Genomic DNA, 22,236 nt, shown 5'->3' on the forward strand with positions numbered 1-22,236 from the left:
CTGACTGACAGGCAGTGCAGGGCCGCCTCTGACCCACCACTAATATCACAGTTGATGTATGTGTGTGTGGTGGGGGGGGAGAGCTTGAAAGTGCAGTGCTTCCTACTGCCACTGGGGGCTGCATTGTTTGGCTGGAATGCAGGGTACAGAACCTCTTGCCAGCATTGGGGACCTTGTCCGCCTCTACCCCCCAGAGGTTACATTATACACAGAGGCCACCAGGGGAGATTCTGAAGCATATGGTCTGCATGCAGCAGAGGGAAGAAGATCGGGCCAGGGAACACAGGCAGGGATGGGGCTGATTCAGCACTGCCCCACTCTACTGCAGCGTGTAATACCTCCGGCTACAATCAGGGGATGCAGGGTGTAGTTCCTCTGGCTACCACCGGGGGGAGGCAGGGTGTACTACCTCCTGCCACCACTGGGGGAAGCACTGATCACTGCAAAGTGTAGTGTAGTACTTCCTGCCAGAACCTGGGAGTTGATTAAGCACTGCAGGGTGTACTACTTCCTGCTACCATCAGGGGTTGCATTGATCACTGCTGGGTGCAGTACCATCTGCCACCACTGGGGGGTGCATTATATATAAGGATTTCAGATTTTAGGTTTAAATCAATAAAACACCACAATACAAAAGAAAAAAAAAAAGGGGGAGAGAAATCAGTGTTTATTCAATAAACACTGGAAAATCACCAGAAATGGTTACTTGTATCTAAGGACTTGTCTACACAGAGCAGTTAATGCAGACTACAGGGAGGTAATTTCAAAAAGAACTATTGTCTCGCGCATTAATTGGTCCGTGTAGACCCTGCTGGTGTGCACGAAAGATTCCCAAGTGTGCTTTAAAGTAGTGCAGTTTGAAACAGTACTACCTTAAAGCACACTAGGGAATATTACATGGCGATTACCCATCATTGTATATTCTACTGTAATGAGTAGTTTATACAATATACATTACTCATCACAGTATATCCATAGAGGAAGCCCTGAAAATTTTTTTGGACAGCTGCATAAAACTCAAAAATTGATAAAAATAAATCCTGAAAATGAAATTAATACATCCCCAAAACCAGAAGCACTAATTGCACACCACGGGGTGTAGTACCTCTGGCTACCACCAGAGGATGCAGCCCACACTGCAGACTGCAGAACCACCTCCTGTCCCCACCCTGCCCCTCCACCACACCAAAACACTCCCTACTGGCTACTGCCCACAGTTCTCAGCAGAGGCCCCTGCAAAACGCATCAGGGCTCGCTCAGCCTCTCCTACCTTGACGCCTCGGATGCGGAACTCGGCCAGGGCTCGGCTCATCTTGGAGGCAGCCGTGGGGTGGTCCTTCCCATGGGCAATCACTTTGACCAGCAGGGAATCATAGTGAGGGGAGATGACAGCCCCCTGGAAGGCGGAAGCGCTGTCCAGACGGATACCCATGCCCTCCCCGCTTCGGAAAACCTGCATGAGGGATACAGGAGAAAAGAAGCTTGAGGTTATGATTCTGCTCTCTCATTACAAATGCTATGGTAGCAGCAATTCAGATGGGGCAGTGTTGTGATGGGGTAGAACAGACCCCACTGAAATTGGGATCCCAATGTGGTCGGTGCTGCACAGTCCCCAACTGAGATCAGGGCCCCCCCCGGGCCAGGCACTGCACAGACCCTGACTGAGATGAGGGTCCCCATTGTGCGGGCACTGCACAGACCCCGACTGAGATCACTGCCCCCATTATGCCAGGCGCTCAGTTGGGTCCTCCAGGTGCTACAGCAATATAAACAATCAGAACAAATGAGCTTTCCCTTGTCAATGCTGCTTGTTGCCTTTTTTGATGCTCAGTTGGGGCAGCGCAACCAGCCCGGTCAGTTTCAATTTGTATTTCTAGTCAGTTTCATTTTTTAGTCTGAAGCCCTGGTCTGAGGCTGGGAGGTTCAGTCTGAAAATTCCCCTGGGGAACTCCAAAGAAAACACTGTTTACAGCGGGAGGATGAAAACCCCCCCACCACAGATCTATATGCACGGTGACGTTTCAATCATGCTTAGGCTCAGGGGAAAGCTAAGCCAACCTGACAGTGCCCCTTTAGACACACACAGCACAGCCACAGCATTTGCCAGCCTGGATCACATCACTGGACCTTCAAACCCAGTCTCCAGAAACAGTTGCTCATGAAAGCTTATGGAGAACAGGGAAGTGCCCCCCCATCCCCCAAAGCATGTCACTGCTGGCTTGTGCCCTAGATTGGGGGAACTGGCTGGCTCAGGGGGTAAGAGAGCTGGGATGCTAAATGGGGTCTGCATCAAACAGGAGTGGGGTGAGGGGGGATATGATATGGGGCCTTTCCCTTCTAGGGGGCATTGACTCCGATGTGGCCCCAGTGTGCAGGGACTGGCTAGCTCAGGGATGTGGGGAATTGGACACTGGGTCTTTCCCCTCCAGGGGGTGCTGGCTCCAATCTGGTCCCAGGGCGGGGGATGCAGGGAAGTGGGGAATTGTGATACAGGGTCTTTCCTTTTTAGCAGTGATTTTAAGAGAGGTTAGAAGGGACAATTATTAAAGCTGCAGATATTATTCCCACAAGAAATTTTCTTCTTGGGAAATGCAGCTTGGTTGAAATGGCCGTTTTGCTGCAGGAAAGCTCGGGCTTGGACAACATTTTCCAGCCGCCTTGACGTAATATTATTATTTGTATTGCAGTGATGCCACGGACCAGGCCCCCACTGTGCTAGGTGCGGTACAGACACAGGACAAAGATGGTCCCTGCCCCAAGGAGCTTCCAATCTAAGTAAAACAGGAGTTCACTCCCCTTTTTAATTTGCCCCTCACTGGAAAAAAGAAGAAAAATGATTTTTAATAAGTGTGAAGGGGGAAGGAAAAAATGAGCATTTCTCATATTGAGATTCCTGCAGAAAATCCAATTTTTTTCTCATTGAAATATTTCAGAAGGTTAGGTGTTCTCCAGGAAATGTTTCCCACCAGTGCCCTGTTATGCCAGGCCCTGCACAGACCCTGACTGAGATCAGGGCCCCACTGTGCCGGGCTCTGCCCATACCCTGATCGAGATCAGGGCCCCATTGTGCCAGACGCTGCACAGACCCCGACCGAGATCAGGGCCCCATTGTGCCAGGCGCTGCACAGACCCCGACCGAGATCAGGGCCCCATTGTGCCAGGCGCTGCACAGACCCCGACTGAGATCAGGGCCCCATTGTGCCAGGCGCTGCACAGACCCCAACTGAGATCAGGGCCCCTGTTGTGCAGGGTGAGTTGTGGTGATGTGAGATGACTTGTTGGGTCTTTGGGATTTTTCCTTCTGAAAGCAAGGGAAGGATTTTTCATAGGAACTCCTTGGATTTCGGGGCAGCATGTCTAGCAGCTGGAATAATTCATGCCCCAGCAACCTCCAGCCTCTCCCTTTTGCTGCTAATGAAGCTAATAAATCAGAACAATAAACAAGGACGAAGCTGGGGGGTTTGCTTACAAATGCTCCTTAATTGGGCTCCTTGTCAGAGGACGATTAAAGCTGTTTACTTGTTTCTACAGTGGAGGAGCCTTTCCACACGTTACTGGAGGGGGACTGGCTGGGTCAGGGGCGCGCAGAAAGGGATCCAAGGTCTTTCCCTGGATCCAGTCCAACCTCACGTCTATTATTTAGCTCCACTGTTAGCAGGACTCCCAGCCCCACTTGCTCTAACCGCCAGATCTCAGAGATGGGGCTAGAACCCAGGAGTCCTGGAACTGCGATCCCTCCCGTCCTCCCACCCGATTCTAAAACCCAGGCAATAACCCAAGGTGAGATGCCTGCAGAGTCTGCTGGCAGCCAAAGGGTTAAAGTGCAAGCCAGACTTCAGACAGGCTCCTGTCATTCCCTGCCTGTGATTGACAGCTGTCAGGCTGCCATCACAATAACCTGACATGGGATGACATAGGGTGAAAGTTAAATCAGATGCAGCGCAAACGTCTAGCTCCCGGGGGCTTCTGGCTTTGACTGCAGCAGCTTGTGAGAGATCTTCCCAACTCTCCCCAGTGGGCTGCAGCATGGGGCCGTGTGCAAGGCTGGCCTGAGCAAAGAGTGCCAGCTCCTGGAGTGACGTAACTGTGGCAGATCGCAGCTTCCACTGAAAAATAAAATGAGTTTCTAACCCTTTTGGTTGGGCACAAAAGCTGGAACTCGTGACTGACGCCTGCCTGAGTCTTCAGAGAGCCTGACCCGATCGCTCCAAGCAGGTGAGCTGCCCTGGGAACAGAATGCAGGAGTCCCGACACCCCACTCCACTTGCTCTACCCACTAGACCCCACGCCACTGCCAGGGTTGGGGATAGAATCCAGGAGTTCTGGCTCCCATCCCTGCTCTGACAAAGTGAGTAAGAGAACTTTTCCTGCACTGGCTAAGGGTCACTTTGGGTTCAAGTGGCTGTGGAGCTAATGGACAAGGGGTCTAGGCCCTGCTCTCTCCGTTGGTGGCTTATGGGTTCTAGGCCCCACTCTCTCCGTGCATGGGTCATGGGTTCTAGTCCCTGCTCTCTCCGTGCATGGGTCATGGGTTCTAGGCCCCACTCTCCCTGTGTGTGGGTCATGGGTTCTAGTCCCTGCTCTCTCCGTGCGTGGGTCGTGGGTTCTAGTCCCTGCTCTCTCCGTTGGTGGGTTGTGGGTTCTAGTCCCTGCTCTCTGTGCATGGGTCATGGGTTCTAGTCCGTGCTCTCTCCTTCTAGGCCTCGCTCTCTCTGTGTATGGATCGACGGTTCTAGTCCCCGTGGTGTTCAAGCCCCAGCTGGCTGTGTGGTGAATAAGCAACTCACTGAGATATGGGTTCTATCCCAGCTCTGGCAGGGGCGTGGTGTCTAGCAGTTAGAGCAGAGGAGCTGGGAGCCAGGACTCCTGGGGTCTATCCCCCAGCTCTGGGATGGGAGTGGGGTCTAGAGCACAGGGACTGTCTCTTCCCTGCATGTCAGCAATTCCCCTCCCCTCAATTTCATTGTCTCTGTGCAGATATATTCACAGCGTCGATGCTTATTAAAACCCACTCCCTGTGGGCAACCAGCCCTTTGACTGACACGCATGAGGATGCATGGGGGTGGGAGTTGAGCCAAAAAGAGGGCTCCCACCCCCAGCCCCCGTAGCCAACCCGCCCTGGCTTGCTTTCTTTCGCGGCTCCCTGACGGTATCTGAGTCGTACACGCCTGCCACAATGCTGATGCATCCCACGTGCCTGGCAGGGTCCGGCTGGGAGACGGGGGCTGTGGGAGGCTCAGTAGGGGGCGCTGTGGTGCAAGGAGTGGGGCATAGAATGCTCACCCACTCCAGCTGGGCTGGCTCTTGGGCTAGCTAATCCCATGTGAGCAGGAGGGATTGTACCCACTGGAATTCCAGGGCCATATGTTCCTGGGGAGCCAGCTGCGGTCTCAGCCCTCACACTGCTGCCCTGGGGCTCTCTGCAGCTCAGGAGAGCACCTGAGACTCAGAGCCATCCTCTCCCCTTGCCTGATGCAGCGTGCCTCCTCCCAAAGGGTCCGGGCTGCAAGGCCCCTACGTGGCTTTGGACATACGGCACCGAGAGCCAGCTAGAGTCTCTCTCTGCTACTCTGGTGCAGCTGAGACAGGCAGCCAGTGCGGGAGGTCAAAGGAGAGACTGAGAGATCCAGGTTAGGACACTGGAGAAGGAGTCAAGACTCCTGGGTTCTGCCCCAGCTCTGGGAGGAGAGTGGGGTGTAGTGGTTAAAGCAGGGGGGGCTGGGATGCCAAACAATTGGGTTCTGTTCCCAGCTCTGCTGCTGACCTGCTGTGTGACCTTAGATACTTCACTTCCCCTCTCTGTGGCAGTCTCCCCTCCCAGCCACAGAGCTGGGCACTCAAGACAACTGGGATCCCTTCCCAGCTCCACAGCTGACTCGCTATGTGACCTTGGGCAAGTCCTTTCACTTCTCTGTGCCAGTTTCCCCTTCCACCCTCTGTCTATTCCCACCGTGTGCTCCTGTCTCTCACTGTGTGTCGATGCAGTGCCCAGCACAATGGGGCACTAATCTTGGCCAGGGTCTGGTAGCATCCTTTTAAGACACATGCACAACCTCAACTCTGCCCTCTGGTGCATAGGCACAATCAAGGCTAAAACCTATTCTCCAGAACTGCAGCTTCTATTCTAAAGAAGTCAGTGTTTTATGCTAAAGTTTGGGGAGAAAAGCTAGAAAATGGGACCTGACTGTACCCAATGAGGAGATGCCTGCCTGAGTCTGCAGAGAGCCTGAGCCCATCGCTCTGAGAGGAGGGAGCTGCCCCGAACATAACTGACACAGCAACACTGCCCGTGTCTGCGGAGAGCCTGAGCCCATCGCTCTGAGAGGAGGGAGCTGTCCCGAACGTAACTGACACAGCGACACTGCCTGAGGCTGCAGAGAGCCTGAACCCATAGCTCCAAGAAGGGGGAGCTACCCTGGGTATCTCAATAGGGTGTGAACTCCCAGCCCTGTTGCTCAGGGGGTCCTTGGGAGCAGGGCAGCTCTGTGTGTGAGGCAGCCATCCCCAACCCAACAGAGACATACGGCTTGTGGGGAAGTGAATTTCAAAGGGAAGGGATTGCTACAGCTGTGGGGCTGAGGGGACCCTGGCAGGAGTGGGGCATGGCCACAGCACAGGGAGGTGGCAAGGGAGTAGGAGTCACAGGGGATCCATGTGTCTCAATGCCCGGAGTGACTCTTGGGGGGGATCCCTGCTGCTGGGGGGGGCGGAAGGAGAGAGGAGACCTCTTTCCCCCCCAGGTGTGGGACATGGCTACAGGGGTCCTCCATGTCTCTTTGCTGCACTCTCTCCTGGCATGGGGGGTGGAGGGGAGGACTGATTAAAGCTACCAGCCAGGCCTAATGTCCCTCGCTCAACAGCTAACAGGCTGGGATGTATCACTCTCATGCCTAGGAGCAGCTGGGCTGGAGAGTGAGGGGAGACAGATGCACAAGGATGGTGCTCAGTTCACACCCCTCCGAGGGAGCCGGGAGGGCTGGGCGCTGGGGCAGGAGGGTGCCCCTGGGTGCGAACAGAAGGCTGGGATGATGGCATGAGACAGCCCCGCTCCCGCAGTTCAGCGGGGGTGGGGGCGGGAAAGGTTACAGTGTGTTTGTGGGGTAGACAGCGGTTCTGGCTTAACCTGCTGGGAGGCTGTGGCCAGTGTAGTCTGGGGGCACTGCAGTGTGTTGCAGGATGCCTGGGTTCTATCCCTGGCTCTGCCACTGGCTTATTGTTATCCAGTATATTGGCAGGTCCCTTCCGAGGTGCCCTGCGCCCCAACATACTAGATCAGCAGCACAGCCAGGAATGGAACCCAGGCATCCTGCGCCCCAATACAATAGATCAGCGGCACAGCCAGGAATGGAACCCAGGCATCCTGCGCCCCAATACAATAGATCAGTGGCACAGCCAGCAATGCAAGCCAGGCATCCTGCGCCCCAACACAATAGATCAGCGGCACAGCCAGGAACGGAACCCAGGCATCCTGCACCCCAATACAATAGATCAGCGGCACAGCCAGGAACGGAACCCAGGCATCCTGTGCCCTAAATACAATAGATCAGCGGCACAGCCAGGAATGGAACCCAGGCGTCCTGCGCCCCAACACAATAGATCAGCGGCACAGCCAGGAATGGAACCCCGGCGTCCTGAACCCTAAATACAATAGATCAGTGGCACAGCCAGGAATGGAACCCCGGCGTCCTGAACCCTAAATACAATAGATCAGTGGCACAGCCAGGAATGGAACCCAGGAGTCCTGCGCCCCAATACAATAGATCAGCGGCACAGCCAGGAATACAGCTCAGGCGTCCTGGCACCCTGCCCAGTGCCCAACCCACTAGAACCCACTGTCTGCCCTGCAGTGCTCCAGTGATGGTGTTCCCAAGTAATGGATATTTATTAACACCCCTCCTTACCTTAACCTAGCTGTGTGTGTGCGAATTACAAATGTGCCTTAATGATTAATGGTCAATTGGCCAGGAACTCTCTGCATAGGTTAGTTACTGGGCTATAAATACAGCTGCTCCAGCCTGGGATCCATCACCTGAAACCTCAGCTAAGAGCGTGGCTTCGTCTCTTGATAAACCTGTTTTTTTATCAAAATTAGATGCTTGTAATAGCTACTATTAAAAGCCACAGCCATGAGTTCATGGGGAAAATGTGCCCTGCTGCTATTAGATGTATTACAGTAGTGCTTAGAGGCTCCCACTGAGATCAGGGACCCACTGTGCTGCGCATTGCATAGACGCCAACAGAGATCAGGACCCCGTTTGTGCCGGGTGTTACACAGACCTCAACTGAGATTGGGGCCTCCCTTGTTCTGGGTGCTGCACAGACCCCAACAGAGATCAGGGCCCCCTTTGTGACGGCTCTACGTAGTCCCCAACAGAGACTGGGGGGGCCCCCCTTGGGCTGGGTGCTGAACAGACCCTGATTGAGAGGAAGTTTTTCCAGCCTAAATCCTCCCTTGACTCAATTTTATCCCTTCACTCCCAGTTAAATCCCCTGGACCCACCATCTGTGTATGAAAGTTGACTTTGATGTAACTCCAGGAGAAGACCCCAAACATTCTCATAGGCAGTTTGACCTTCTGCATACCACCGGCCTGAGAATCACGCTCTAGCTGGTCCTGCCTCCAACCCAGATCTGGTGGTCGAGCTAGAGTGCAGCTTTTAGACAGATGACTGGTCTTGCTTTAGAAATTTCACGGGATGGAGAATCCACCTGTCACGATGTCCCACAATGAAACACACACACCAGAAGGAGAGCCACCATGAAACACATCCGCTTCTCTCTCTAAAGGAATTTGCTGGGATTTCCCTCTGGCAGCTACTGCCTCAGGTCCCAGAAAGTGATTTCACCCCGTCTACGCCTGCTGGGACACCATGACTGGGATACTGCATCTCGTTCTGGTGTCAACACATTGCAGAGGGGGTCTGACAAAAAGCCACTAGAATGACGAGGTCTAGAAAACGTCTGCTGTGACTGCTACTGGAATCCTGTGCCCAGTTCTGGTGTCCCCAGTTCAAGAAGGAGGTTGCTAAACCGAGAGGGGTCTGATTGGGAAGAGCCATGAGAATGATTCCAAGACTGGGAAACATGCCTTATAGCAGGAGACTCCAGGAGCTCACTCTATTTAAGGTTGAGGGTGACTTGATCCCAGTCTGTAAGCAGTGTTCCCTCTAATTTTATACATCCATGTGCAGAATGAATTTTATTATGTGCACCAATATGGAGGTGATGTGTGGCAGGGGCGGGGCCGAGGGGTTTGGAGTGTGGGAGGGGGCTCAGGGCTGGAGCAGAGGGTTGGGATGTGGCGGGGAGGTGAGGGCTCTGACTGGGGGTACAGGCTCTGGGGTGGGGCCAGAGATGAGGGGTTCAGAGTGTGGGAGGGGGCTCAGGACTGGGGCAGAGGGTTGGGATGCGGCGGGGGGTGAGGGCTCTGACTGGGGGTACAGGCTCTGGGGTGGGGCCAGAGATGAGGGGTTCAGAGTGTGGGAGGGGGCTCAGGACTGGGGCAGAGGGTTGGGATGCGGCGGGGGGTGAGGGCTCTGGCTGGGGGTACAGGCTCTGGGGTGGGGCTGGGGATTAGGAGTTTGGGGTGCAGGCTGCCCCGGGGCTGCGGTGGGGAGAGAGGACTCCCCACAGTCCTCTCCCGCTGCAGCAGCCTGTGGCTGGAAGAGTGCGCCTCTCCCCACCGTGGCAGCCCCGGGGCTGGGGGAGAGGTGCCTCTCCAGTCCAGGCTGTGGCTGCACACCTGCATGGCCCTTGGTAGGGAACTTAGACTGTAAGCACATACACGGGGAACAGAAACGTGATAATAGGGGGCTCTTCAGTCTGGCAGCCAAAGGTCTAACGAAGTCCAGGGGCTGGAAATTGAAGCTGGACAAATTCAGACTGGAAAAAAGATGTACATTTTTACCCATGAGGGTAACTGACGATTGGAACAACTGACCAAGGACTGAGATGGATTCTTCAAGGTTGGATTTTTTTCTAAAATATCTGCTCTAGTTCAACCAGGAATGAATCCAGGGCTGTCCTATGGGCTGTGTTATTCAGGAGATCAGACTAAATGATCACCATGGGCCCTTCTGGCCTGAGAACCTACACAAATCTGAGGTTTGGGGAGCTCGATCTGTTTAGCTATTGACCTCAGCCCATAAGCACCTCCACAGGGAGATCTGGGAGAGCAGAGGGCTCTTCAATGCGGCAGACAAAGGCAGAAATGAGGCCCAATTGCTGGGAGCTGAAGCTGGACAAATTGCGACCAGACAGAAGGTGCAGATTTTTAACAGCTGACCTAGGGACTGGGTAGATTCTCCATCAGCCGGAGTTTTCAAATCAAGACTTGACTTCCCCCTTCAGACAGAGTCTAGCCCAGGGGTAGGCAACCTATGGCACGCGTGCTGAAGGCGGCATGCGAGCTGATTTTCAGTGGCACTCACACTGCCCGGGTCCTGGCCACCAGTCCGGAGGGCTCTGCATTTTAATTTAATTTTAAATGAAGTTTCTTAAACATTTTAAAATCCTTATTTACTTTACATATATAACTAAACTATTATTGTATTATAGACTTATAGAAAGAGACCTTCTAAAAACGGTAAAATGTATTACCGGCACGCAAAACCTTAAATTAGAGTGAATAAATGAAGACTCGGGACACCACTTCTGAAAGGTTGCCGACCCCTGGTCTAGCCCCACCTCCTGATCTGGGGCGGAGGCAGAAATGGCTGGGGGAAATTCTCAGGCCTGTGTTACACAGAACATCAGACTGGATGACAGTGGTCCCTGCTGGCCTTGAAATCTATGGATCTATGGCGAGCGCAGAGAAGAGCCCCAGAAACGACCTGAGGGCTGGGAAATGTGTCGTACAGTCAGAGACTTAAGGAGCTCAATCAGTTCAGCTTCTCAAAAGGATCAAGGGGTGACTTGGTTCCGGTGCATAAGGACCTTCCTGGGGAGAAAACACCAGGTACAAAAGGGCGCTTTAATAGAGCAGCGAGAGGCAGAACAAGACCCAATGCCTGGGAGTTAAAGCCAGGCATGCGCCACTGAGAAACAAGGCATCAAACACCAGTGATGGTGATTATTGGAACAAGCTCCCAAGAGAACTAGTGGATTCTCCATCTTTCGGCATCTTCAAATCCAGCCTGGCTGCCTTTCCGGCAGGCGCTTGAGTCAAACACAAGTGACTGGGCTCAGTCCTGGGGGGCCGGAGGGACCCTCTCGTGCCTTGTGTTGCACAGGAGGTTAGACTGGATGATCTTAACGGTCACTTCTGGCCTCAGACTCTATGAACACACTGCAGACTCTTCTCCGAGCTGAAGACAAAGTTGTCTTCCCCTTGTGGTGTGGTCTCAAGTGCTTACAAGGCAACTATTTTTCCTTGGCTGTCTCCAAAAATCTCAGTGATTTAAAGGAAGTTGACAAAGGGATATTATTTATGAGACTGACAAGGGAAGATGGGAGGCAGCTAATTAAGTGAGACAGGCGGAAGGACTCATCGGCAAGGGACTCAGCTCCCTTAACCTGCTGGATAATTAAAGAGCTGAGATGCTTTGGCTCTTTATATCCCAGATGGAAAAAAAAGACCTGTGTTTGCTTGGACCTGAGAGCTGGCTTTATGCACAGGGATAACTTACATGCAAACTGAAGGGAATGTGTTGTAATAATATAACAATACTGACTTCATTGATAGCATTTTTCATTGGTAGATCTCAAAGCACTCTACTAAAGAGGTCAGGATCATTATCCCCATTTTACAGATGGGGAAACTGAGGCACAGAGCGGGAAAGGAACTTGTCACACCTCAGAACAGAGCTAGACACAGAACCCAGGAGTACATCTAACCATCAGTCCACACTTGCTTCCCAGAGCTGTGAACTGAACCCCGGAGTCCTGACTAGTGCTGGCCAGACAACAAGAATCTGTTTTGCAAAAAATGGTGAGGTTTCACCGGTTGTTTCCATTCCAATGTGGAATGAAACCAACACCTGCTGAAAATGTTCCTGGAAAAATGAGAGAGCAGCAGGCGGGGAGCTCCACACACAGAGCCCAAGTGGCTGCTGGGAACTGAGAGCCCGGGAGGCAGCCAAGTTCCCGGTCAGGAGCCTTGGTGCAGTTTGGAGGGGGAAGCCCAGGCAGCAACCTGGCTGGGAGCAGGGAGCCAGGATCTCAGGGGCAGCCTGGCTCTGAGCAGGGAGCCTGGGCTGCAGCCCGGCTGGAAGCAGGGAGTCAGGAGCCTGGGAGGCAGCCGGCTCTAGCTGGAGCGCTGCACCCATTCCAGGGAGACGGTCCAAACTGTGAGTAGCTTTCTTGTCAACTTCATGGTTCCAGCATGGAGCTGGGAAATTGACAATGAGAGCCAACAGCTGATATAAGTAACCAGCAGTGTCTACAGCAGAGGTGGGCAAATTATGGCCCGCAGGACCCTCCTGCCCGGTCCCTGAGCTCCTGCCCCAGGAGGCTAGCCCCCCGGCCCCTCCCCTGCTGTTCCCCCTTCCCCGCAGCCTCAGCTCGCCCCGCCGGCGGCGCAATGCTCTGGGCAGAGGGCTGCGAGCTCCTGGGGCAGCACAGCTGCAGAACCAGGGCCTCCAGGGTTTTTGCCACCCCAAGCAGCAAAAAAAAAAAAGCCGCGATCTACCGCCACCACTTCAGTCTTCAGCGGCAATTCGGCGGCTGGTCCTTCGCTCTGAGAGGGAGTGAGGGACCCGCCGCAGAATTGCCGGACGTGCCGCCCCTCTCCGTTGGCCGCCCCAAGCACCTGCTTGCTGGGCTGGTGCCTGGAGCCGGCCGTGAGGGCCTGACCCAGTACTCTGTGCTGCATGGTGGCGTGGCTGTCTCCAGCCGGGCGGCGTGGCTATAGCGCCGCCAGCCACCAGTGCTCCAGGCAGCGTGGTAAGGGAGCAGGGGGGGTTGGATAAGGGCAGGGGAGTTCGGAGTGGTGGTCAGGGGTCGGGGGGGATGGGGCCGGGGTGGTCAGGGGATAGGGAGAAGAGGTGGTTGGATGGGGCAGGGGTCCCAGGGAGGCAGTCAGGAAGGAGAGGGGGATTAGATGGGGTGGCGGGGGGCAGTCAGGGACAGAGGTTCCTGGGGCTGTCAGGGGACAGGGAATGGTGGGGTTGGATGGGGCAGGAGTCCCGGGGGGGCTGTCAGGGGGCGAGAAGCAGGAGGGGTCAGATGGGGGCGGGGGCGGGCCAAGCCTGGCTGTTTGGGGAGGCACAGCCTCCCCTAACCAGCCCTCCATACAATTTTGGAAACCCGATGCGGCCCTCAGGCCAAAAAGTTTGCCTGCCCCTGCTCTACAGGGCCATCACGTCACCCTAACTGCACCGACATAAGCCCTACGCGTCTCATGGAGGTGGAGTTATCATGTCGGAGTGGTAGGGCACTTACATCAGCAGGAGCAAGGCTGTAGTGTGTACGCTGACTGACTGACACAACTAGATCGACATAAGCTGCCTTATGTTGACCTAACTGTGTAGGCCAGGCCTAAGACACCTGCCTGGCACAATTCTGGTTGAAAGTGACCCTGTATCATGAAAAGTTTTAGTTTTGATAAACTGGGATTTTCTCATAAAAAAATATTGTGTGAAAAAGTTCCCGACCAGCTTCTGACACAGTGGGAGCTCCAACCTTGGTCAGGGTCTTTGCAGCTCCTGACACAAAGGGGCCCTGATTTCAGTTGAGGTCTGTGCAGTGGTGGAAAATAGGAGCCCCCCAATCTCAACTGAGCCTTCTCTGTGCTACAGTAATACATCTAATTGTTGTTATTATTATAATGGTAGCTCCTAGAGTTCCCACTCAAGATAAATTCAGGCTAGAAACACGGCACAAATTTTTAACAGAGGTGGATTAACCATTGGAACAACGGACGCGGGATCAGGATGGATTCTCCATCACTTGGAGGCTTTAAATCAAGAGCAAATGTTTCTCTAAAAGCTGTAGCTCGACCACCAGACAGGGGCAGGCGGCAAGAGTGGCTGGGGGGGATTCTCAGGCCTGGGTTATGCAGGGGGTCAGACTGGATGATCTCATGCTCTCTTCTGGCCTTGAAATTGATGGATTTCTGAATGATCCCTTGGAAGAGGATAGGCACTGGGCTATACCTGCCACATAAAGGAAATCTAAATAAAATCAAGCTTTAAAATTAAAGTTCTCCCCCAGGAGCTTGTGAACAGATCACTGAGCCCAGAATTAACTAAAGACAGATGAGTCTCATAATGAGGGGATTTCATAACAGGTTCAGGAAGCCAATATAACTGGAGTGCTGCCCTGGACAAGACATGCATGGAGCAATGCAGGGCCTTGCAAATGGGGTGGGGAGAGAGGAGCGGGACATGGGAATAGAGCGGGCATAGCCTTTTTAAAAGAATGAGGAGGGTTCACATCTGGGATTCCTGGGTTCTACCCCTAGCTCTGGGAGAGGAGTGATGTTCAATGGTTAGAGCAGGAGCAAGGGCTGAGCGTCAGAACTCCTTGGTTCTAGCCCCAGCTCTGGGAGGCAGTGTCACCTTGTGGTCAGAGCAGGAGGAGGGGCTGGGAGTCAGGACTCCTGGCTTCTATTCTAGGCCGTGGGAAGGCAGTATGGTCCACTGATTAGAGCCTGAGTGCCTATCCTCAGGCTCTAATCAGTGGACTCCTGGAGTCTATTCCCAACCCTGAGAGGAAATCAAGGTCTATTGGTTAGAGCAGGGGTGGCTGGGAGTCAGGTGGGTTCTAGCCTCTACTCTGGAAAGGGAGAGGGGGCTAGTGGCTAAAGTAAGCAAGTGACTGGGATCGTTCAGTAAAACACCACTGCAGCAGCCAGTAGATACAGAGCCTATATTTTGCAAAGCGCTGATTTTTTCTCTTGCCAGGAGCTTGCGAGAACAGTAAGTGGGGCTGGGCTGGGGTTTCTCATCTCCATGAAGCAGGCAGGGCTAGAGACTGGTTCGGAGTTTACAGATCAGCACTAATTAACCTCAATTGTGCTGAGGCAGTGGTTCCTGCCAAGTGTTATTGCGTCTCTCCCCGAATTCATCGACAAACAAATCCCCGCAGTGGGTAAATAATGCAATTAGCAGTTACTCTGTTGAGTCACATTGCTAGGTCACGGGACAGCTCCCAGCATTTTTCCATTCACAGTTACTTCCAACAGCATTTTATTGGGGATGGAAGGCAGGCCGGTTTAGTGGTTAAGGGACTACACTGGGAGTCAAGGCTCCTGGGCTCTGTTCCCCACTCTGGGAGTGGAGAGAGGCCTAGTGGCAGAGAGGACTGGAAAGCAGAACTCCTGGGTTCTGATAACCACACAGAACTTCCCAATGACAGTGAAGCTGTGATTCACAATCCCCCAAAGCACAGAGGGGAATCACCCCGGTCCTTGGCAGTACAGAGTTTATGACACACAGGTCAGCGTCAGAGATTCCGTTGCTCACACTAGCTGCCTTCTGTGCCTTCCGCTTGACAGCATGCTGCAGGCACCTGGGCTGCTTGGCTTTCTATTAGCAAGCTAAATGAGGCAGAGAATGAAACCTAAAAGTAAGAGCTAATGGAAAACATTAACCGCTACTATGATCACCTGTTCTGGGGTCCACAAGGGATGGTGGAAAATCAGATACACATTTTTGAAACCACATTCATAGACTCATAGACTTTGAGGTCAGAAGGGACCATTATGATCATCTGGTCTGACCCCCTGCATGCTGCAGGCCATAAAACCGTCCCTACCCCTTCCCTGGACTCTGCTGTTGAAGTCCCCAATCCTGTTTTTAGTGACTTCAATCAGCAGAGACCCTCCTGCTGGAGATCCCTGCCCCATGCTGCGGAGGAAGGCGAAAAACCTCCAGAGGCTCAGCCAATCTGCCCTGGAGGAAAATTCTTTCCCGACCCCAAATATGGCGATCAGTAAGACCCCGAGCATATAGACAAGAGTCTCCAGCCTGACCCCTGTTAGCCATTATACTATTTACCTACCATTTCTTGGTTTTCCTTGACTACTACGTTTTACCATTAAACCATTCCCTCCATAAACTTATCTAACTTAATCTTAAAACCAGACATGTCCGTCGCCCCCACCGTTTCCCTCAAGCAAAACTCCCCTCTCTTTGAGTGATGCCTCAACACTCCAGTAACACACAGGCTGGTCCCCCACCCTCACAGATGGCACAGTGCACACAAGCACTGTGGGACAAAGTCTAATACTTGCTCTCTGCTCTGGCAAAACTCGGGTTTAGATCCAGCGTAGCAACAGGAGCTACTTACACTGGTTGTGCTTAAACACAGGCCTAGACCATCACAGTGGTCCTTCAAATGGCCCCTTCCGGCCTTAGAGGCTAGGAATCTATTAATCTCCTCCCTGAGTAGGTGCTTATATTCAGGGACCAAGTCACCCCTTAGCCTTCTCGTGGAGAAACTGCATAGATGAACATCGTAAAGTCCCTCCTGGAAACAGACTCACTTTAAGGCCGCTCTGATCATCAAGTCTGAGCTCTTGTATAATCCGGTCCGTAGAATCTCCCCCGAGCTGTTTCTGCATCCAGCCCAGATATAGAGATTGAGCCAGAGCGCAGCTTTTAGACAGATGTCTCGTCTTGATTACAAACGCCAAGTTATTCGTAGATTCGAAGGCCAGAAGGAACCACTGTGCTCATCTAGTCTGATCTCCTGTCCAAAGCAGGGCACAGGACTGCCCTGAAATAATTCCTGGATGAACTAGAGCAGATTTCTTAGAAAAACATCCAACCTTAGTTTAAGAATCACCAGTGATGGAGAATCCATCAGAGCCCTTGGTCAGTTGTTTCAATGGTTAATTATCCTCATGGGTAAAAATTTGCACCTTATTTCCAGGCTGAATTTGTCTTGCTTCAACTTCCGGCCATTGGGTCTTGTTAGACCTTTGTCTGCTAGACTGAACAGCCCATTATCAAATTTCTATCCCCTGTGTAGGTACTTATAGACTGGGATCAAGTCACTCCTTAACTCTCTTTGTTAAGCAAACCAGACTGAGCTTCTGGTGTCTCTCACTACAAGACATGTTTTCCAGCCCTTTAATCATTCTCGTGGCTCTTAAAGAATGAAGAATGTGTGCCAGCCTGGTATCCCACGTGAAACACCCCCCCCAAGGGCAAAGAAGGTCTCTCAATGGTTCCCACATACAGCCCATATCTGGTGGTCGAGCTGGAGTGTAATAATAATAATCCCTAGCTCTCATGTAGCACATTTCTTTAGAGTAACAGCCGTGTTAGTCTGTATCCGCAAAAAGAAGAACAGGAGTACTTGTGGCACCTTAGAGACTAACTAATTTATTAGAGCATAAGCTTTCGTGGACTACAGCCCACTTCTTCGGATGCATATAGAATGGAACATATAATGAGGAGATATATATACACACATACAGAGAGCATAAACAGGTGGGAGTTGTCTTACCAACTCTGAGAGGCCAATTAATTAAGAGAAAAAAAAAAAAAAAAAAAACTTTTGAAGTGATAATCAAGCTAGCCGAGTACAGACAGTGTGATAAGAAGTGTGAGAGTACTTACAAGGGGAGATAGTCAACGTTTGTAATGGCTCAGCCATTCCCAGTCCTTATTCAAACCGGAGTTGATTGTGTCTAGTTTGCATATCAATTCTAGCTCTGCAGTCTCTCTTTGGAGTCTGTTTCTACAATCTACAACCTATCCTGAAAGATGATCCTTTACTCTCACAGATCTTGGGAGACAGACCTGTCCTCGCTTACAGACAACCCCCCAACCTAAAGCAAATACTTACCAGCAACCACACATCACTGAACAAAACCACTAACCCAGGAACCTATCCTTGTAACAAACCCCGATGCCAACTCTGTCCACATATCTATTCAAGTGACATCATCATAGGACCTAATCACATCAGCCATACCATCAGGGGCTCGTTCACCTGCACATCTACCAATGTGATCTATGCCATCATGTGCCAGCAATGCCCCTCTGCCATGTACATTGGCCAAACCGGACAGTCTCTACGCAAAAGAATTAATGGACACAAATCTGACATCAGGAATCAAAATACTCAAAAACCAGTGGGAGAACACTTTAACCTGTCTGGTCATTCAGTGACAGACCTGCGGGTGGCTATATTACAACAGAAAAACTTCAAAAACAGACTCCAAAGAGAGACTGCAGAGCTAGAATTGATATGCAAACTAGACACAATCAACTCCGGTTTGAATAAGGACTGGGAATGGCTGAGCCATTACAAACGTTGACTATCTCCCCTTGTAAGTACTCTCACACTTCTTATCACACTGTCTGTACTCGGCTAGCTTGATTATCACTTCAAAAGTTTTTTTTTTTTTTTTTTTTTTTCTCTTAATTAATTGGCCTCTCAGAGTTGGTAAGACAACTCCCACCTGTTTATGCTCTCTGTATGTGTGTATATATATCTCCTCATTATATGTTCCATTCTATATGCATCCGAAGAAGTGGGCTGTAGTCCACGAAAGCTTATGCTCTAATAAATTAGTTAGTCTCTAAGGTGCCACAAGTACTCCTGTTCTTCTTTTTGCACATTTCTTTAGTAGATCTTAAAGTGCTTTGCAAAGGAAGTTGGTGACATTATCTCCATTTCACCAATGGACAAACTGAAGCACAGGAACGGGATTTGCCCCCAGGTCAGCCAGCAGCTCAGAGATGGGAATAAAAGGCAGGTGTCCTGATTCCCAGCCCCCTCTGCTCTTACCCATGTGACAGACCCAGACCAGTGGGGTACAGGAGTCTGGTAGAGAACAAATATACTGGTCACTAGATGAGTAGTTTTCTGTTCCCTGAGTGACCAGAGCAGGGGCTGCACTAGAGTAATCAGGAACCTGCTAGAACCAGTTAAGGCAGGCAGGCTAATTAGGACACCTGGAGCCAATTAAGAAGAAGTTTCTAGAATCAATTAAGGCAGGCTAATCAGGGCACCTGGGTTTTAAAAAGGAGCTCACTTCAGTTTGTGGTGTGAGTGTGAGGAGCTGGGAGCAAGAGGTGCAAGGAGCTGAGAGTGTACTGCTGGAGGACTGAGGAGCACAAGCGTTATTAGACACCCGGAGGAAGGTGTTTGGAGGAGGCCATGGGGAAGTAGCCCAGGGAGTTGTAGCTGTCATGCAGCTGTTACAGGAGGTACTATAGACAGCAACAGTCCACAGGTCCCTTGGCTGGAACCTGGAGTAGAGGGTGGGCCTGGGTTCCCCCCAAACCTCCCAATTGACCTGGACTGTGGGCTCTCCCAGAGGGAAAGGTCTCTGGGCTGTTCCCCAACCCACATGGTGAATCTCTGAGGCAAGAAAATCGGCCAATAAGTGCAGGACCCACCAAGATAGAGGAGGAACTTTGACACACCCACTAGACCTCACTACCTTCCCAGAGCAGAGTTCAGTAGTTATGGGTGGGGTGGGGTGAAGAGGACTCCTGGCTTATATTCCCAGGTCTGCCACTGACTTCTTATATGATCTGGGGCTAGTCACTTACTTTCTCAATGCCTCAGTTTCTGCTTCTGCAAAGTGGGGGTAATAATAACTGAATGGCAGTATGGTCTAGCAGACAGTGCATGGCCTCAGGACACCTGGGTTTTATTTCCACCATTGACCTACTGTATAACCATGGGCAAGTGTGGAGGTAGCAAGAGTCACTAGACAAAAGTCTCTGGCCAGGGTTACGCAGGAGGTCAGGCTGGATGATCAGAATGGTCCCTTCTGACCTTGAAGTCTGTTCATCTTGTTTCCACCAGCTCTGATGCAGCTGCCCCCACCCACCCCAGATCAGAAGCACTGTCACTGACACGTGCTTCATAAATGTCACCCAGCTGTCCGAGGGGAAAAGAAGAACCAACCTGCATTTGCGTTTCCACAGCCTGACACCTCACTACCGCAAAGCACGGCCTGGAAATGTCAAGGCAGCATGGAAGGGATTGGGGCGCTGGCAGGGGAAAGCTCAACACACATGGCGTTAGCTACAGGGACTTTTAAGGGCCTTGTCGATATGTAGATTTCCCCCACAAATACACCTCTTTGCGGTATCTTTCAAGAGAATCTCCATCCACTGAGCATCTCCTACAAGCACTGAATTTCCTTTTCCAGTGGAACATATATCTATATTACAGCAGTGCCTGGAGGCCACAACTTACATCAGGCCGATTTTGGTACGTGTATTATTAGTAGCACTATGGTAGCGGAGAGAGTCCCCCCCATTATGGTGTGTACATTCTTAACAGTGTTATGGTCACAGCTGATACACTCCAAATGAGACCAACAATCCATTATGGTGTGTGTATTAATAGTATTACGGTAGCTACTAGGGTGCCTGCTGCTGCCCAGACACAGTCAGCTAGACTGTGAGCTCTTCAGGGCAGAGATTAAATAGACAAAGGGTAGAGGAGAAACTGAGGCACTGTGAGAAAAAGGGACCTACCTGGGGTCATGCAGCAAGTCAGGGACCCCATCCCTCCTGCTCTAACCACTAGAGCCCACTTCCCTCCCACAGGTGGGAATAGGACCCAGGAGCCCTGACACTCACTGCAGTGCCCTCACCACTACACCACACTCACGTGGGCAGCTCATGCCCACTGGTGCAAATGACGTCAGGAGCTAAAGGCCAACAGAGAATCAAGCACTCTGTCTAATCCATGCTGGCGTTTCTAGTGGGCCCATCCCTGGGGGATCTGGGCTCTGCTCTTCATGGGCTCTCAGCACCTTGGGGGTAGGAGCTTGGAAGCTCAGAGCTCATGGTGTTCAGCTCCCAGGGACAAAACAATAATCCCATGAAGATCAGGAGCAGAAGCACCAAGTTTTGAGGGTGTGTTTGACCCCAGCTGCCTGTGCGCGCCTCTCTCTCTCTCTCACACACACACACACGCCCCTCAGCGAGGGGATGGCAGCCTCCCATACACAATCGCAGCTAGCTTTTCATTGTGCTTTCCACAATCAAGCTCAGGCACCACATGAGACACGTTAATTACAGTGGCGCCTGTGTGTTCAGCACAGTCCTTGGGCCTGATGAGTTTCGATCCACCCCTGGGGAGGAGGATGAAAGACGCACAGAGAGAGGATCAGAGACACGACCAGTGCGTGAGCCCTACAAAAACAAAGGGCTGGACCTCACTTCTTTTGGAGCCCTGCTGACACCATCCTGGGTCATCTTGCTCATGGCAGCAAAAGGGGGGCAGGGTGTCACTATACTCCTGCCAGGACCCTTCGGCCTGTGCAGTGGTAAAGGGCTTCCCTCTGCCCCACCTTTGGGAGGGAAGGGAATGCCAGCAGCACTGACCACGGGGGAGGCAGGGACAAGAACGTAATGAAGGAGGGGGGCCCAGGTCTCCCACCTCCAGGCCGGCTCTGAGCAGAGACCCAGCTGCCACCGCCTCACCTTCCAGTCATGCCCAAGGCCGCAGCGTGGGTTAGCCCTGAGGCTGGGGACCTGCCACTGATACAGGAGGTAACGGGCTGGGGCGTCCACATCACCAGCACCGGGAGATCCCTGCCAGACTTCCAGCAGTGTGGGCTGGGCGGGGAGGCCCTGGCACTTCCCTGAGCCCCTTGCCCTGGGGGCACAGGGGGCGGGCTGCGGCCTGAATGCCAGGGCTTTCCAAGGGGAGCAGGGGCCTGTAGGTCTGCGTGGTGCCTCCCTCTGTGCCCTGCCTGGCCCCCGGGACTCAGGGAAGGAAGCAGTGGGATATGCTGAGCCTGGGCTCCCTTGACATGGCAGGGCCCAGCCTAGAGAGCACCAAGGGAGGCCCCCAGCACTCTGCTACACTTGCATAGCCCTGGCATGCAGCCCCCCCTCCCACAGTTACCCCTGGGGCAGGGGGCTCAGGGATATGCTGGGGTCTCCACTCCCAGCCCAGAGTGCTGGAACTCCAGGAGGGGCTCCCCCAGGGCCAGTGCAAGGAAGTTTCGTCCCCTAGGCAAAACGTCCACCTTGCGCCCCTCCCCCCCAGCCCTGCGGCAGTTCCCTGCTCCGCCCTGAGGCACCCCCCCCACGCAGCAGTTCCTCCCCCCTGCCCTGAGGCCCCTGCCGCAACAGCTCCCCACCCCAGCTCACCTCTGCTCTGCCTCCTCCCCGAGCACACTGCCCCCGCTCTAATTCTCCTCTCATAGACTCAGATTCTAGGACTGGAAGGGACCTCGAGAGGTCATCGAGTCCAGTTCCCTGCCCGCATGGCAGGACCAAATACTGTCTAGACCATCCCTGATAGACATTTATCTAACCTACTCTTAAATATCTCCAGAGATGGAGATTCCACAACCTCCCTAGG

At 52.6% G+C, this 22,236-nt stretch overlaps 1 protein-coding gene across 6 annotated transcripts in view; it reads right to left on the reverse strand.

Moving 5' to 3' along the window:
* Window positions 1-22,236, reverse strand: part of PC (pyruvate carboxylase) — a 261,745-nt gene that overhangs the window by 44,371 nt on the left and 195,138 nt on the right. For all 6 annotated transcript variants that reach the window (XM_054033613.1, XM_054033617.1, XM_054033614.1 and 3 more), the window contains one exon: window positions 1,271-1,453. In XM_054033613.1, the coding sequence (XP_053889588.1) occupies window positions 1,271-1,453 (183 nt within the window). The remainder of the gene's footprint in view (window positions 1-1,270; window positions 1,454-22,236) is intronic.

This window comes from Malaclemys terrapin, chromosome 7 (assembly GCF_027887155.1).
Source record: "Malaclemys terrapin pileata isolate rMalTer1 chromosome 7, rMalTer1.hap1, whole genome shotgun sequence".
Taxonomy (NCBI): Eukaryota; Metazoa; Chordata; order Testudines; family Emydidae; genus Malaclemys; species Malaclemys terrapin.